The sequence below is a fragment of the Neomonachus schauinslandi genome, chromosome 5, assembly GCF_002201575.2.
Source record: "Neomonachus schauinslandi chromosome 5, ASM220157v2, whole genome shotgun sequence".
Taxonomy (NCBI): Eukaryota; Metazoa; Chordata; class Mammalia; order Carnivora; family Phocidae; genus Neomonachus; species Neomonachus schauinslandi.
In genome coordinates this window covers 112,940,002-112,956,702 of record NC_058407.1, presented here as the reverse complement: position 1 = coordinate 112,956,702, position 16,701 = coordinate 112,940,002, and the positions used below count along the sequence as shown (strand labels likewise).

The window sequence follows — 16,701 nt, the reverse complement described above, 5'->3', positions numbered from 1 at the left end:
GCGGGCCTTGCCCCGCAATGCCAAGGTAAATGCCGGCAGTGCGGCTCAGGGGGAAGAGTAGCTTACAGTCTGCGCTTAGATTTCTGCTAATAACCCTCCTAACCCACCCCGAACTGACAAAGAGGCCCTGGCAATTCGGGGATTTCCGGGCCGCAGGACTCCATCCTTAAAACCCCTTTCAATCCCCCCAAGGTGGGCCTGGGGGCTCTTCCGGGTGCCTGAGGTTGCGGGGCGTTATACTAGAAAGGTTAAGGCCCACGGTACCCTTTTCAAGGGTTGACAGTCCGTACTGCGTCCTCAATGCTCCCCCCCCCCCCCCGAGCCCTGCGGCCTATTAAATTGGGCTGAAGCTGGGCTCTGCCCGGCTCCCCAGGGCAAGATGTTAGTGGTGGTGCTGGGGAAGGTGCCCTCGCTCCCTCGGCCCAGTCTGGGGGCAGGCAACCTTCCCACACGCCTTTGGTTACTCTCGGACTTTCTTGGCTCAAGGCGGCTAAAGCTGCCGAAGAATCGCGGCCCAAGCACTGCTCAACACTGATCCAGCATCTCACATTCTTTCATCTACTCTTCAGGGTGCTGTAAAGATTGCCAGAACTCGAATGGCAGAACATGAGGTTCGCACCGAGCCTATCCGGATCTAAAGTCCTTTCTTATGTCCCATCACATTCCTCAACCCTTAACCTAAGAGGACAGGCGCTGTGGATCGCAGGGTCTTTTCTTTGTTTTGTTTTTTGGGTTTTTTTTTTTTTGCCCAGCGGTAACTTTGGGCCCTGGTGCAGGATCCAACCCCGCGTCCCCTGCGCGCTTCCCACTGTCCGGCTGCACTGGCACAGACGCAGCGGTCCGGCCTGTTCAAAAACCGAGAACCCGACCCATTTCACTTCCCTGCCTGGCCTTCTTCTCTGGCCCTACCCAGGCGACCGACAGCAGCGCGCGTCGTCGCCTCGGACGCGGGGCGGGTGGGTGGAGTCGGCTGAGCGGCCGCACCCGCGGCCGCAGCTAGTGGGTCCTTTAGTGGCTCTGGGGCGGGGCTGTGGGGAGGGCGCCGACTGACCGACGGACCCCGCCGGGATGGGGAGTGTGGCTGCTCCGCCAGGGTCCTGCGGGTGGGAGAGAGGCTCCGCGATCACGGGTGTCCGGAGCCCCTCCGTGTTGTGCTAGAGATGCTCTTCCTCTCGGTGAGTTGTTTTTCTGTCGCTGCGGGCCGGCTCCTCGGCCTAGGTCACGCCCCGGGGAGGAGGAAGGAGCTGGGCCACCTCGATCTGTGTGGCCTGGATAGGGCAGGGCAACGGGGCAGTGACCAGCTGCGTGGACCTCCTCCCTTTGGGCATGTTGATCCGCGGCTGCGCTCCATGTTCCAGTTTCATGCAGGCTCTTGGGAAAGCTGGTGCTGCTGCTGCCTGATTCCAGCCGACAGACCTTGGGACCGGGACTGGGGCCGGCGCTGGCGGCTGGAGATGGCCGACCCGAGATCCGTGCACGAAACCAGGTTTGAGGCGGCGGTGAAGGTGATCCAGAGTTTGCCGAAGAATGGTAAGTGCGCTGGGTCCCGGCTGGAGAAGCCTCCTGCGGGGGCCGGAGGCCCCAGTTTCTGAACCTCGCCTCCTTTAATCTTTCTGCTTGTAGTCTTGCTGATTTAACCTCCTTCGTTTCTGCGTTTAAAAAGGAATGTAATTGGAGGGAAGGTAAAGAGTAAAGAGTGTTAATTAATTACCTGCTGATCTTTCAAGATTTTGAGTAGTTTTTATTGCTGAAAACAGAAGTCTGTTACTTAATGACTGCGGATTTGGATATGTTTTAAAAAAAAAAAACTGGGTTGGGGATGCTTGGTGCCGCATACTCATGAAGTGTACTATTTAAGCCTTTCAGAAACTTTCAATGTGAAGGGAGGGAAAGGAAAGAATAACTATATTCATTTGTAAAATGATTTATTTTAATAAATACATATGATTGTGACTTTTTTGTGTGTGCTATTCTCTTACTCTAGTGTTCTCTTTCTTATTCTTATATTGGGCCTTCCTTGCAGCTTAGGAGAAAAGTCATTCCAGTTGTTCCTTTGTATTTAATGTGTCATTTCTCAGGCTACTTTCCAAAATTTTTCTCTTTATCTTTGGCTTTTAGCAATTTGACTTTGATGTGTCCAGGTGTGGTTTTCTTCAAATTTATCCTGTTTAGAGTTTACAGAGCTTTCTGAATTTGTAATTTTATGTGTTTGACCAAAGTTGGGAAGTTTAAAGCCGTTATTCAAGTATTTTTTTCTGTGGAGAGGCTTGGCAAGGGGAACTTTTATCTTTTACTTCCTATCCTTCTTCACTGTATGAATTATTTTTCACAGTAAACTTATATTTTTTAAAAAGATTTTATTTATTTATTTGATAGAGAGAGAGGGAACACAAGCAGGAGGAGTGGGAGGGGGAGAAGCAGGGAGTCCCACGTGGGGCTTGATCCCAGAACCCTGGGATCATGATCTGAGTCCAAGGCAGATGCTTAATGACTGAGCCACCCAGGCACCCCTAAAATTGTTTTTTTTATTATTTATTTATTTATTTTTAAGATTTTATTTATTTGCGAGAGAGAGAATGAGAGACAGAGAACATGAGAGGGAGGAGGGTCAGAGGGAGAAGGAGACTCCCTGCTGAGCAGGGAGCCCGATGTGGGACTCGATCCCGGGACTCCAGGACCATGACCTGAGCCAAAGGCAGTCGCTCAACCAACTGAGCCACCCAGGCGCCCTAAAATTGTATTTTTTAAATGATGCTTTTAAGCACTATTACTGTGCCAGAGTGTAAAACTCACTGAATACTCATGAATACGCCGTTATTGCAGTATTTAATATGTTTTCTATTTTAATCATGAATTGTCTTCGTAATGAATACTCAACACTGTTTAATAAAAATTCATTAAAAGAGATTCAAAAGGTTTTGAAAACAAATATACGTAAAATAGTATTCTTTTCGTAATCTCAAACGTCAAACTAGGGGAGGACATATGAGGGGTTTGTTATTAAGAGAACAGGGGCCCCTGGGTGACTTAGTTGGTTAAGGGTCTGCCTTTGGCTCAGGTCATGATCCCAGTCTCCTGGGATAGAGCCCTGCATCGGGGCTCTCATATAATATGTGTGTGACAGATTATACTTTATCTGGTGTCTTACACACAGAATATATACAATACCTTATCAGTTTTTGCTGTAATCTATTCTAATGTATATATCACTCATAACAAATAATAAATAAACTTAAAAAATAAACTTTTGTATCTTATTTTGATTTACTGAAGATACTATGAAATGAGGCTCTTGGTGTTTTAAATTTAGTTTGTTTTATTTAAGTAGGTAACCATTAAAAAAATAAATAAATAGGTAACCATTTAAAAAATATTTTTTCAAATAAAACTTTATTTCAAAGCTTAAGAAAATACATAACCATTTTAACTGTAATTTCCCCATTTTTTTTTACCTTTTATATAAAGAAGGACCATATTATTGAAATAATATATCTAATAGATGCTCCTAAAGGAGCATCTATTATATATAGATAATTGTTACTGTGATTTTGGAATTAATTATTCATTCTTGGCCAAACTTGAAACACCAGCTCTCAGCTTGTCTATGTTGTAATTTTCACAATGTTTATAAACTACTCGTTTTTGATTACTACATGTTATCTGTTTATTATGCAATCTATAAAGTTGTTTGCTTTTTTTTTTTAAGATTTTATTTATTTGACAGAGAGAGACACAGCGAGAGAGGGAACACAAGCAGGGGGAGTGGGAGAGGGAGAAGCAGGCCTCCCGCGGAGCAGGGAGCCCGATGTGGGGCTCGATCCCAGGACCCCGGGATCATGACCTGAGCCGAAGGCAGACGCTTAACGCTTAACGACTGAGCCACCCAGGCGCCCCACAATCTATAAAGTTTTTAAAATACCTTTTTACAGTTTTAATTTTTATTTTTATAATAATTTTGGTGTAGAATTAACATACAAACACACTGAATGTCAAAAATTTTAAAACACAAGTAAGCAAAAAGGAAAATAAATTAATCTCTATGCTTACTTTCTCCAGAGATATCTTCTTTAACATTTTGATGTGTTTCCTTCTATTCTGCTTTTTATGTATATAAATACTTATTTTGCAAAAATGGATTATATTGGATATGCTATTTTTTTTTAAGATTTTATTTATTTATTTGACAGAGAGAGACACAGCGAGAGAGGGAACACAAGCAGGGGGAGTGGGAGAGGGAGAAGCAGGCCTCCCGCGGAGCAGGGAGCCCTATGTGGGGCTCAATCCCAGGACTCCGGGATCATGACCTGAGCCAAAGGCAGACGCTTAATGACTGAGCCACCCAGGCGACCCGGATACACTATTTTTGAACTACTGTTTTTTTCTCACTTTATAGTAGATTGTGAAATTTTTCTTAAGCCATCGTTTATACTTTCATGCCATATAATTTTTAAGGGCTGTAGTTATAAACTATTCTGTTGTATATATGTATCATAATTATTTAGACAATTATTTATTATAAAACATTTGCATTCCAATTTTCCCTTTTATTAAGTATTGCAACTTATAACACTCATGCATACAATTTGAATTTTTTTTTAAAGATTTTATTTATTTATTTGAGAGAGAGAGAGAGCACGAGCAGGGGGAGGGGGCAGAGGGAGAGGGAGAAGCAGACTTCCTGCTGAGCAGGGAGCCCGACATGGGACTCGATCCCAGGACCCCGGGACCATGACCCAAGCCGAAGGTTGATGGTTAGCTGGCTGAGCCATCCAAGCACCCCACAATTAGAAATTTTTAACATAAAAAAGGTTATAGATATGCTAGGGACATATATGAAGACTGATTTTCAATGAAATTGACGTGTCCAATATTACAGAGGTAGGAAGTGAGAAATGTCTTTTTTTTTTTAAGATTTTATTTATTTGTCAGAGAGCACAATCGGGGAGCGGCAGGCAGAGGGAGAAGCAGACTCCCCGCTGAGCAGGGAGCCCCATATGGGACTCAATCCCAGGACTCGGGGATCATGACCTGAGCTGAAGGCAGAGGCCTAACCTACTGAGCCACCCAGGCGCCCCGAGAAATCTCTTTTATCTTGGATTAATTCTTTTTTTTTTTTTTTTAAAGATTTTATTTACTTGACAGAGAGAGACACAGAGAGAGGGAACACAAGCAGGGGGAGTGGGAGAGGGAGAAGCAGGCTTCCCGCTGAGTAGGGAGCCCGATGCGGGACTTGATCCCAGGATCCCGGGATCATGACCTGAGCTGAAGGCAGACGCTTAATGACTGAGCCACCCAGGTGCCCCGGATTAATTCTTTTTCTACCACAGTACACACTGGTTGATTTTAGCCAAACTTCTTATTCATCAAGAAGTTGAAATTTGGCCAAGAAAATTGAATTTCTTTCTTCTTTTTAAAAATATTTTATTTATTTATTTGAGAGAGACAGAGATAGAGAGAGCAAGAATGGGAAGAAGGGGGAGAAGCAGACTCCCTGCTGAGCAGGGAGCCCAACTGGGGGCTTGATCCCAGGACTCTGGGATTATGACCTAAGCCGAAGGCAGACGCTCAACCAACTGAGCCACCCAGGTGCCCTGAGAAGTTGAATTTCTTAATATAGAAGTTCCGTTAAGCAGAGTGTACATTTAACTTTTTCATTTATGCTAGTCAGTTTGGTTTGTCACAATCTTTGAATAAAAAATACCTTATTATAGTTGCATAATGCAGTTATTCTATATTTTCATATATTGCTTTTTTTAAATGACATTTGCCAGTTATTTTAATAACACCTACAGCATGTTTGTTCACTTATTCTTTTATTTACTGGACTATGTTAGGCATTGTTATTAAAGTGTAAAAATCTGAGATTTTTTTTAATCAAAAGAGTATAGCAACTAACAGAGCCATAACGTTTGTTTCTGTAAGACAAAAATAAAAGATTATCTGAACTATTAATGAAATATTTAGCTAAGCTGATTTATAGCCTTAGATTATCGATTGTATTCTCCAGTGATCTGTATTTAATATGTTTCCAATAGGTTCATTTCAGCCAACAAATGAAATGATGCTCAAATTCTATAGCTTCTATAAGCAGGCAACTGAAGGACCCTGTAAACTTTCAAGGCCTGGATTCTGGGATCCTATTGGAAGATACAAATGGTAATTTCATATAGAGAGCTATGAAAGGAATTTTATTTTAGTGACATAATTATCATATGACTTATTTATGTGGTTATATATTATTCTGAGCAGAAGTGTTCTAACGTACTAGATCCAATTTTTATCTTCCATGTGCTTTTAACACAATTTCATACAAATAGAAAAGTCTTGGGGAAGAGAAGAAAATAAAACCAAAAGGTGTATCAAAGATAAAAAAATATCATTTTCAGTTAGTCTTTCCTTTGATAGAGTTTTTTTCATTCATTGTAAGAGCAACTCCCAAAGTCAGTTAAACAAACAAACAAACTTTTCTGCCTCTTGTACCTACCAAGAAAAATAATGACTTTACTTGCCAAGTGACACTGTTTGCCTTGAGCCTTTAGATGATAACTAGGTGTATGACTAAGGGACTACTGTGCTAACTTTTTATCTAGGCTGTGTCCCTCCTGTCCCACTGTACTTGAATAGAAATTTGATTTTTAATATACTTAAGAGAACCATAAAATAGCCAGAGATACCTCTGTAACATAGACTGTACGTCATGAACAGAGTATGCTAATTGGTGAAGCATGTCTTAAGAGCCACACATTTTGATGGCTTAATTTCTTTTTTTTTAATTCCATTTGTTTATTTGAGAGAGAGAGAGAGAGCACGAGCAGGGTGAGGGGCAGAGAGAGAAGCAGACTCCCTGCTGAGCAGGGAGCCTGATGCAGGGCTCGATCCTAGGTGTCCGGGATCATGACCTGAGCTGAAGGCAGATGCCCAACTGACTGAGCCACACAGGTGCCCAATGGCTAAATTTCTTTACACTGAATTGGAAGTCCTTAAACTCTTTTGAGGATTTCTTAGTACTGTACTTTCCTCTAAGTTCTTTATGAATAGTCATAGATAATAGATTAAATGTAATAGCAGTATGTTACTTAATCTGTTTTAAGAAAATTGATTTACTTTATGATTTTTCCTCAGAAATGACCATTGGTTGATTTAAACTGCTTCTGTAAAAAGAAAGGTTTTCATTTTAGGCAAAAATTTCAAAGGACTGTTCTCATTATCTAGGGGTTTAAAAATGTCCTCTGCCTCACATTTTTGTTTTTTTTAGAAGTAGGAAACCACTTGTCTTTTTTGAGTGTATAAGTTAGACTCTTGTTTAAATTAATGGAAACTTTTAAGCAAAACTTCTGTTCATTGAAAACATGGCTGTGATAGTTCATTTCATGTAGAGCTCTAAAATGTTCATTTATGTCACTGTTCTTTATAATATAAAATTTTTGAAGAGTTCCTAGCAAATATTTTTCAACAGTCTATAGTGTCTGTTCTATAGTGTATATAATATAGTCTCTGTAATCTATAGTCTATAGATGGGCTGTGTATTTACTAGTTTTAAATGCTATTTAAAAATCTTAATTTGACAGTTTATTTACTCTGGTACTTTTCTTTAAGATGGTACATTTAAAGTGATCCTTTGAGGGCATAGTATCTTTGTGTAGGCTTTAAGGAGAGAGCCTGTTTTAAATTAATGACCCTATAGCATTGACTATAAATTGCATTCTGAGCCAATGGAAAACGTGTCTTTTTGTTATTTGGATATTCTCATTTCTAGGGATGCTTGGAGTTCATTGGGTGATATGACCAAAGAGGAAGCCATGATTGCATATGTTGAAGAAATGAAAAAGGTAGGGGGAATAATTCACAGCAGAAAATGAAAGTATTCATGGGGCACCTGGGTGGCTCAGTTGGTTAAGAGTCTGATTCTTTTTTTTTTTTTTTTAAGATTTTGTTTTTATTTATTTATTTGACAGAGAGAGAGAAACAGCATGAGAGGGGATAGGGCCAGAGGGAGAAGCAGGCTCCCCGCCGAGCCAGGAGCCCAATGTGGGACTCGATCCCAGGACTCCAGGATCATGACCCAAGCCGAAGGCAGTCGCTCAACCAACTGAGCCACCTAGGCACCCAAGAGTCTGATTCTTGATCTCAGCTCAGATCTTGATCTCAGGATGAGTTAAAAAAAAAAAGAAAGAAAATGAAAATATTCAGAGCAGCTCTAATTTAATTTGTTATCAAGCAAATTAGCTGCTTTGTTTTAAGGAACAAAGAGATTATAATATATTAGGATATAACATCTAAGTTATTGAATTTATTAGTGCTTTATCTGTCTCCTCAATGTTCATCTTAAGATCAATGTTTTTTCCTTAAGATCACATTGTAGTGATGTGATTTTTTTTTTTTTTTAAATCTTCCCTGTCTTTCTCCGTTGTCAACTTCAGAAAATTTGGAAATAGGAATCTTTTGAAGTACTGAAGTCCCTTTCTCAGGAATCTGGGAAGTACCTGGGCTGTCTTGAAACCACTTCTGCTTTGGAACTTTTTACTTAGGAGAAATAGTTAACAACCCGGCCCCTCAGTGTTCTCATCAAGTTTGACCCACAAATTGAGATATTCCTATCACAGGACTTTTTAGTAACAAGCATTTTTCTGTGAATGCAGAGATCCTTCAGAAGCAGAATAAGATAAGGATTCTTTTAATGTCTCTGGTAATTAATAAGGAGGGCATTCCTTATTAACTAGCTCTTTTAAGTCTGTTCAAGGGATTGTTTTGAGGAGCAAATTTATGAAGAAATCTTGGATTTTAAAGATACTCTTAGTGTCTTTTTATAAAGCACCATTTCTATTTTGGAACTGGATCAGAAATTGTAAAATTTAGGTCTGTTTGATAATCTTAAATAAATTATCTGTGAACATAAAGAAAATCTGTAAAAAGGAATAGTTGCCAGATTGTTTGGCAGTGTTAATTTCTAGAAGTAATTTCTGTTTGGTTGATTGAGATTCATTTGTTTTGTTTTATTTTGTTTTCTTCTATACTGCTCAAAGTTGTGCCCTTTGTTAAATTTTCACAGTTTTTATTAGTGGACCTGGTTTATCTATAACAGAAGGCAGAGTTTAGTCCTTTTGGCTGTTAACTATATCAGTAGCACAATAACAAAGGCGCCTTTCAAAAGCCTTTTTGGTTTGGTAACTCTTCCTTTTCTTTCTTTAAATATCATTCTAATTTTTAGGACACACTTCTATCATGTAAAGTTGAATTGACACATTAGGTAAAATTTACCCATTTTCCCTATACGATTTGATTAATTAATGATGTACTACAGTTTAAAGTGGGAGGGAGATGGATTTAAACTATACTGCTGCCTTTTAGCTGTCTTAAGATACTTCCACTGCACCTGTAGATTTCTGTAACACTTCTCTAGTTAAAAGGATATACCAACTATTTCCATTCAGACTTTTAAAATTTCATTTTTCATATGGTGAATATAATAAAATTTATAGTAAACTTTCAGAGATAAATCTAAGAATGTTAGGATGCCCATCGATTGAAAATTTGATTAGTTTTTGAAAGAATTTTCAGAGATTTGCTTTTGTGGACATCGGCAGATTAAATTGTATGCTTTTATTTTTTTTTATTTTTTAAAGATTTTATTTATTTATTTGACAGAGAGAGACACAGCGAGAGAGGGAACACAAGCAGGGGGAGTGGGAGAGGAAGAAGCAGGCTCCCCACAGAGCAGGGAGCCCGATGCGGGACTCGATCCCAGGACCCTGGGATCATGACCTGAGCTGAAGGCAGTCACTTAACCAACTGAGCCACCCAGGCGCCCTAAATTGTATGCTTTTAAATAATGATGTTTCGGGGCCAGTCAGAGGCACCTGGCTAGCTCAGTTGGTAGGGTATGCAACTCTTGATCTCAGAGTTGTGAGTTCGAGCCCCATGCTGGGTATAGAGATTACTTAAAAAAAAAATATATATGTATTAAATAATGGTGTGGGGTAGTACATTGTCCCAAAGATTTGATTACTGAATTTGGGGCTTTTTAATTTTTAAAAGATTTTATTTATTTATTTGAGAGAGATAGAGAGAGGGAGAGCACAAGCAGGTGGAGTGGCAGGCAGAGGGAGAGGGAGAAGCAGGCTCCCCCTCTGAGGAAGGAGCCCGACGTGGGGCTCGATCCCAGGACCCAGGGATCATGACCTGAGCCGAGGGCAGCCACTCAACCGACTGAGCCACCCAGGCGCCCCCTGAACCAGTTTTTAAATTATATTTGTAAATATAGTCCACTGTGCTATTGTTCTTTAGAATTACTCTTTTAGTATAAATTTCATTCTGTGCTTTTGCCTTCAAATGTTTAAGGAACTTATCAATTTAATTTATATCTTATAATAGATAATGTTTTGTGGAAAATTGCTTTTTGTAATTTATAAACTGTTCAGTGAAAAACACAAAAAGTTGCTGGAATCAAAAATTCTTTTAAAATAATTTAATAGGATTTTAGCTTTGAGAGAACAGAATAATGTGGTTTGTGGGAAATAATTTTTCTTATTTCTTTAACTAAAGTTAATTTTGATTCATTATCAAAAGGAAATATAAAATTTTATTTTCTGTACAAATTTTACAGGCTATCTTTTTTTGTTTTTGTTTTAAAGATTTTTATTTTTAAGAACCTCTACACCTAATGTGGGGCTCAAAATTACAACCCCAAAATCAAGAGTCGCATGTTCTACCGATTGAGCCAGCCAGCCGCCCCCAAATTTTATAGGCTTTCTTAATGAGGATTTCTGGAGAATTCAGCCAGAACTTGAATAATATGCAGTATGTGTGTGGGATTTAAAGAGAGATCGATGTACTCAACTCTGACTGCACATTGAAATCACTAGGGTGATCTTGTTTAAAAAAAAAAAAATGCCCCAGCATAACCCCAGACTAATTATTTCAGTATTTCTAAGAGGATGGGATAATCGCTATACTAGAGGGAAGATTAGAACAGACTCTCATAAAGGATGGAAGCTGAAAGTTACCATGGCTGAGGGTCTGGTCTGTAGCTCTACAAGTCCAGAACATTGGCTTTCTCTTTTTAAGGCTTGACTGATGATAGCCATCTTTTGGAGATTTAGAGAAAAACCAGAATGTGAATTTCTTTTTTCTTTTTTCCCCAGAACACTAATTCCTTAAGTTACAGTGGGTGTTACACTCTTCTAGTGCACAAAAGGCTCAGGATTCAGATATAAGACACTCCTCAAAATGTCAGAGGCACTTGAGAAACTGTAAGATTGTCTACTGAACAGAGCGTAGAACACTTGAGATTTGGATGACATCAAAAGATGTGTTCATCTTTTGGTTCATCTTTTTGATTCAAAAAAACCAAAAAAACTGAGGAATTTAATCTTTGCTTGCTTTACAATACAGCGTATCTGTACCTTTGATAGGATATTTTCATCATACAGAATTGATGTTTCTTACCAAGGAAATGTGCTAGAGAAACCTAGAAAAATTATTGTGCTTTGGATGCTGCTTTTACAGTCCATTCAGCTCACCAAATAGTCTTCATTTGGATAGGTTACTATCCAATTGACTTGATTTAGTTCACCTATATTGTAAATAAAATCTTCTCTGGGGTTAAGGAGTAGTTACCTAGACTGAGATTTGGCTGGCATAGTTCATTCTGTATAATCTCTCAACACACCCCCGCCTTGTTTATTAAATTCCTTGTATGTGCTAGATGCTGGAAATACAGGAGCGATGAAAAACAGAGGAAGGCCTTGTTCCACTGAGCTTACATTGTATTGCGAAAGATAGGCAGTAAGCAAACAATAAAGCAGGGAGAGTGACTGAGGAGTCTGAGGTTGTTCCTAATTTTAAAGATACAAGTGGCCACTTTAAAACTGTGTATAAGTGAAAAATATGCAAAAATGATAGAGGATTTTGGTTGCTTAAAGTAATAAATGTGTTCATCTTAGTAATAAAAGTAATATATGTAAATAAAAAAAATCCAGACATCAAAAAGTATAAAATGAAAAGTGAGTCTTCCCTATTCCTCCATTTTAATTGTTTGAGTGATAATTACTTTTAGTTCTAGATTGATTCGGAAAACACATATATGTATCTATATCTTCTTATTTAAAAAGAGAAAAAAACTAATAATGGTATCATACTACTACTGTTCACTACCTTTTGCCTGTAAAAAAAAAAAATTAAGGGGCGCCTGGGTGGCTCAGTTGGTTAAGCAACTGCCTTCGGCTCAGGTCATGATCCTGGAGTCCCTGGATCGAGTCCCGCATCGGGCTCCCTGCTCGGCAGGGAGTCTGCTTCTCCCTCTGACCCTCCCCCTTCTCATGTACACGCTCTCTCTCATTCTCTCTCTCTCAAATAAATAAATAAAATCTTAAAAATAAATAAATAAATAAATAAAATCTTAAAAAAAAAAATTAAGATGTTTTCCCATCAGCATGCACAAAGCTAACCTTATTCTTTTTAAATATCTACAAAATATGTCCTATATGGAAATATTTTCTTTTATCAGTTACCAGTTGATGGCTGTTTATTTGAATGCCTTTTCAGTTAGTTTACCTTGCTCTTTAAATTTGATGATTCTAAAATGGCCCATAGTTGTGAAGGTGACTGAAAGTGATGACCGTTTCCTACTTTCCTTTTGTGCCCTTTTAGAAACACTACCTTAAAGAACAGACAAAATAATTTTACTCTAACCCCAGAATTTTCTGTTGTATTTAACATTAGTGCCCTTAGTTTTTATTTTTATTTATTTATTTATTTTTTAAAGATTTTATTTATTGATTTGAGAGAGAGAGCACATGAGAGAGGGGAGGGTCAGAGGGAGAAGCAGTCTCCCTGCCGAGCAGGCAGCCTGGTGCGGGACTCGATCCAGGGACTCCAGGATCATGACCTGAGCCGAAGGCAGTCGCTTAACCAGCTGAGCCACCCAGGCACCCTGCCCTTAGTTTTTAATGCACAATATATAGGTTATTGTGTAAAATTTTAAAAGATGCCTATATAAAACAGTCTTCAAAATGAAGACACTTTTAAATCTTTAATATACTTGAAACTTTTCTAGGAGAGTATACACTTTTAAGTATGTAATTAATATAGATACTTGGGGGAATCTATAAATGAACATCAGATCTCAAAAATATTACTAAATAAATTGTAAATATTATATTATTTGGTACTAATGTATATGAGATTAGTAGTTTGTGATTTCATAAGATTTGTTTCTTTTGATTACAGATTCTTGAAACTATGCCTATGACTGAGAAAGTTGAAGAGTTGCTACATGTCATAGGTCCATTTTATGAAATTGTAGAAGACAAAAAGAGTGGCAGAACTTCTGATTTAACCTCAGGTTGGACTGTCTTACCTTGTTTTTAATCCAGCAACTGATATATTATGCATGCATTAATATTTATATGTCTAATTTTTTTTTACTTTCACATGCCAGTCCGACTGGAGAAAATCTCTAAATACTTAGAAGGTAGGAATAATGACATCCATGTAAACATTTTATTTAAAATTTACATGCCAAAAGAATTTTCACAAATTTATATAACTTACAAGCTTGTCACTCAAGAGTTTTCATTCCAAGCAAATATATTGCATAAAGTTCAAAAATATAAATGCTTAAGTTTTAACCCTTCAATTATTAAAACATGACAGGTGGCTCACTAAATATACAGAATTGTAACAGAATTCATGATTTTATTTTGATGGATCATACTTTCTGATTCGCTTTCTGGATTACATTAACAGTGCCATGGCTAAAATGGTTTTCTAGCTAATTTTAACATGGATATGTTTATAGTATGGTTTAATTACATAGTGTAGTAACCTAAAACAAGACATCAGTGAATTGACTTAGCTTGGACTTTTTTTTTTTTTTTTTAGATTCTAATTTCATGTTCTCAGGAAAGAATTGGAAGACTTATCTTTTACATACTAGCAGGAGTTGAATAATAGGCAAATTTGCTGGCACTAACTGTAAACATTTGCTCTTTAAATTTTTTTTTTGTTTTAGAAAGCAGAGTGAAATGAGCCTATAAGAATTATTTCAAATGAAAATTATGTATGTTTTATTTTCCTGGCATCCCTATTTACAAGGTATCTTTTACTAATTGACAGAAATTAGGGGTTTGCGAACAGTTACCTTCCTGTCTGTTATAAGATCTACTACAGTTTGTGTCTGCAGTAGTAACTGATATGCTCACTGAGCATAACGCTCATATAACCACATCCTCCATAGCTGATTTGCCTAAAGGAATCAAATTTTAACAAATAATCTTCCATATAATTCATGCTAGTCAATGCAGAAAAAATATTAAGTATTTCCTCTGGGTGAAGCATGTTTCTAGGATTCAGAGGAGAATAAACCTGGACCCGTTTTTAGTTGTATTTAAGCTGGCCCGGAGGCAAATGTTTAAACAACTAATTATAAAGACAAGGAAGAATGAATAATGATAATAAAGGCTCAGGTCCATAATCCCTAAGCTATAATTTAAAAATTCAAAAAGCTTGATAAACCAGACTTTTTTTTTTTTTTTTTTTTTGGTAACTCATTTGAGAGCAAAACATTTACTTTAGGCAACCAAAAATCCTATATCAGTTTTGCATATTTTTCAGCTTATACATAGTTTTATGTGGCCACTTGTATCTTTAAAATTAAGAACTGAACATGAACTAATTGAGCAGCAGACCCTGACCTGAAATGACATGAGGCTATTTTAAATCTTTATTTTTGTGTGACTATTCATATGTGTTGCTGTCAAAACTTTATTTATTATTGTTTTTTAGTGGGAGCTGCCTTAGACTCTGTTGAAGGTGTTACATAATATATGGTACCTTTGTTATATGACCTTTGCAAAATTAGAAGACTGGATTTTTTAAATCATATCTGGATCCAAGGGTTATAAGGGATGTGGACCTGTACCATAATTTATTTAACCTGTAACATTCTAAGGGAATATTAAGTTTTTTATTTTAATTTCAGTATAGTTAACATACAGTGTTATATTTGTTTCCTCTTCTAATCTTCAAAAAATGCTGCTGAAAGTAACCCTGTACAAATGTCATTTAATATATGGGTGGGTATATCTGTAAGAAATAATATTAGAAATCGAATAGCCAAGGTCAAAGTATATGGGTGTTTCATAGTTTGCAATCTTGACTTTTTTTTTTTTTTTTTAACAGAGAGTGGTATTAAAAGTAGCCACTTAGGCCCAGTAGAACAGATGTATCTGTGTCATATGGGCTTTTTCATAGTATACATACATAGTTTTGAAATCAGGAAGTATGAACTGTCCAACTTTGTCCTTTTTCAGGATTGTTTTGACCATCCTGGATCCTTTGCATTTCCATTTGAATTATAGAATCAGCTTGTCAATTTTTTGCGAAAGGGTCACCTAGGATTCTGATAGGGATTGCAATGAATTAATTGTAGGTCATTTTGAGGAGTATTGTCATCACAACAGTATTGTCTTCCAATCCATTTATTTAGTTTTTTAATTTCTTTCGGCAATGTTTTGTCATTTGCAGTATAAAATTCTTACACCTTTTGTCAAGTGTAGTGCTGAGCATTTTATTCTTTTTGCTGCTATTATAGATTATTTTCTAATTTCATTTTTGGACTGTTCATTGTTAGATTGTAGAAATACAATCTGGTTTTTTTGTTTGTTTCTTTTTTGTTTTGTTTATTGATCTTGTATCCTGCAGTCTCACTGAACCCTTTGTTAGTTCTAATAGGTTTTTTTGGTAGATTCCCTAGGATTTCATGTATACAAGAGCATGTCTTTTGCAAACAGAGGCCATTTTACTTTTTCCTTTTCAATCTGGATGCCTTTTATTTATTTTTCTTGTCTAATCGCCATGGCAAGAACTTCCAGTACCATATTAAATAGAGATGGCAAAAGCAGACTTCTTTGTTTTCTTCCTTATTTTAGGAGAAAAAAACATTCAGTCATTTAACATTAATTATGAGGCTTGTTGTGAATTTTTGTAGATGCCCTTTATCAGATTGAGGAAATTCTCTTGTATTTTTAATTTCTTTAGCATTATTATCATGAAAGTATTTGATTTTTGTCAAATGCTTTATCTGCATCTATTGTGATAATCATGTGGCTTTTGTCCTTTATTCTGTTAGTATGGTGTATTACATTAACTGATTTTTGGATGTTGAGTAGGGCTTGCTAGTAATTCTCTGTGCTTTCTATACCTCTCATCACAGAACTGCTGTGATGCTGCTTTTGCTGCTCTTAAGTAGTTTTGCTACAATCATCCATTTGATGGGGGCTTAAGAGGTTCCCTGTTGCTTAGTTTTGTTGAAGATGTCCATGAGTGGTGGGCATTTTTGTTTCTTTGGTTTTTTTGTTTTGTTTCGTTTTTTTGGTTAGTTTTTTTCTTGTTTTTAGGTTTGTTTTTTTTGTTTTTTGTTTTGTTTCTTTTTTGTTTTTGTTAGTCTTGCTTTTTCTGGTTGTCAGGGAGGGAACGAGGAGATTCATAAACTATGATGCTGCATGGTTCTCTAAAAGAGAATAGAACACAATGGCAATGGTAGAGTTGAGTTCTTACTCTTTTGTTCCTGTTTAAGATGTATGGAGATTTTGAAATTTAATATGTTGTTTGGGATGCAGGGAAGCATCCAAAATGCATTTGAATAAGTGAAAATGAGCCCAAAAGTTTATGGAGAGAGACCACTGTTTTTGGCCAGTAGCC

At 37.5% G+C, this 16,701-nt stretch overlaps 1 protein-coding gene across 3 annotated transcripts in view; it reads left to right on the top strand.

Moving 5' to 3' along the window:
• Nucleotides 1–1,082: 1,082 nt before the first annotated feature.
• The window catches only part of ACBD5 (acyl-CoA binding domain containing 5), a 40,679-nt gene continuing 25,060 nt past the window's right edge, over nucleotides 1,083–16,701 (top strand). For 2 of the 3 annotated variants that reach the window (XM_021687126.2, XM_021687124.2), the window contains exons 1-5: nucleotides 1,083–1,175; nucleotides 1,359–1,530; nucleotides 6,036–6,156; nucleotides 7,757–7,829; nucleotides 13,228–13,342. In XM_021687126.2, the coding sequence (XP_021542801.1) occupies nucleotides 1,161–1,175; nucleotides 1,359–1,530; nucleotides 6,036–6,156; nucleotides 7,757–7,829; nucleotides 13,228–13,342 (496 nt within the window). In that variant the 5' untranslated portion in view covers nucleotides 1,083–1,160. Of the gene's footprint in view, nucleotides 1,176–1,358; nucleotides 1,531–6,035; nucleotides 6,157–7,756; nucleotides 7,830–13,227; nucleotides 13,343–13,438; nucleotides 13,472–16,701 lie in introns of all 3 variants that reach the window. The other variant, XM_021687127.2, reaches the window with a different exon arrangement.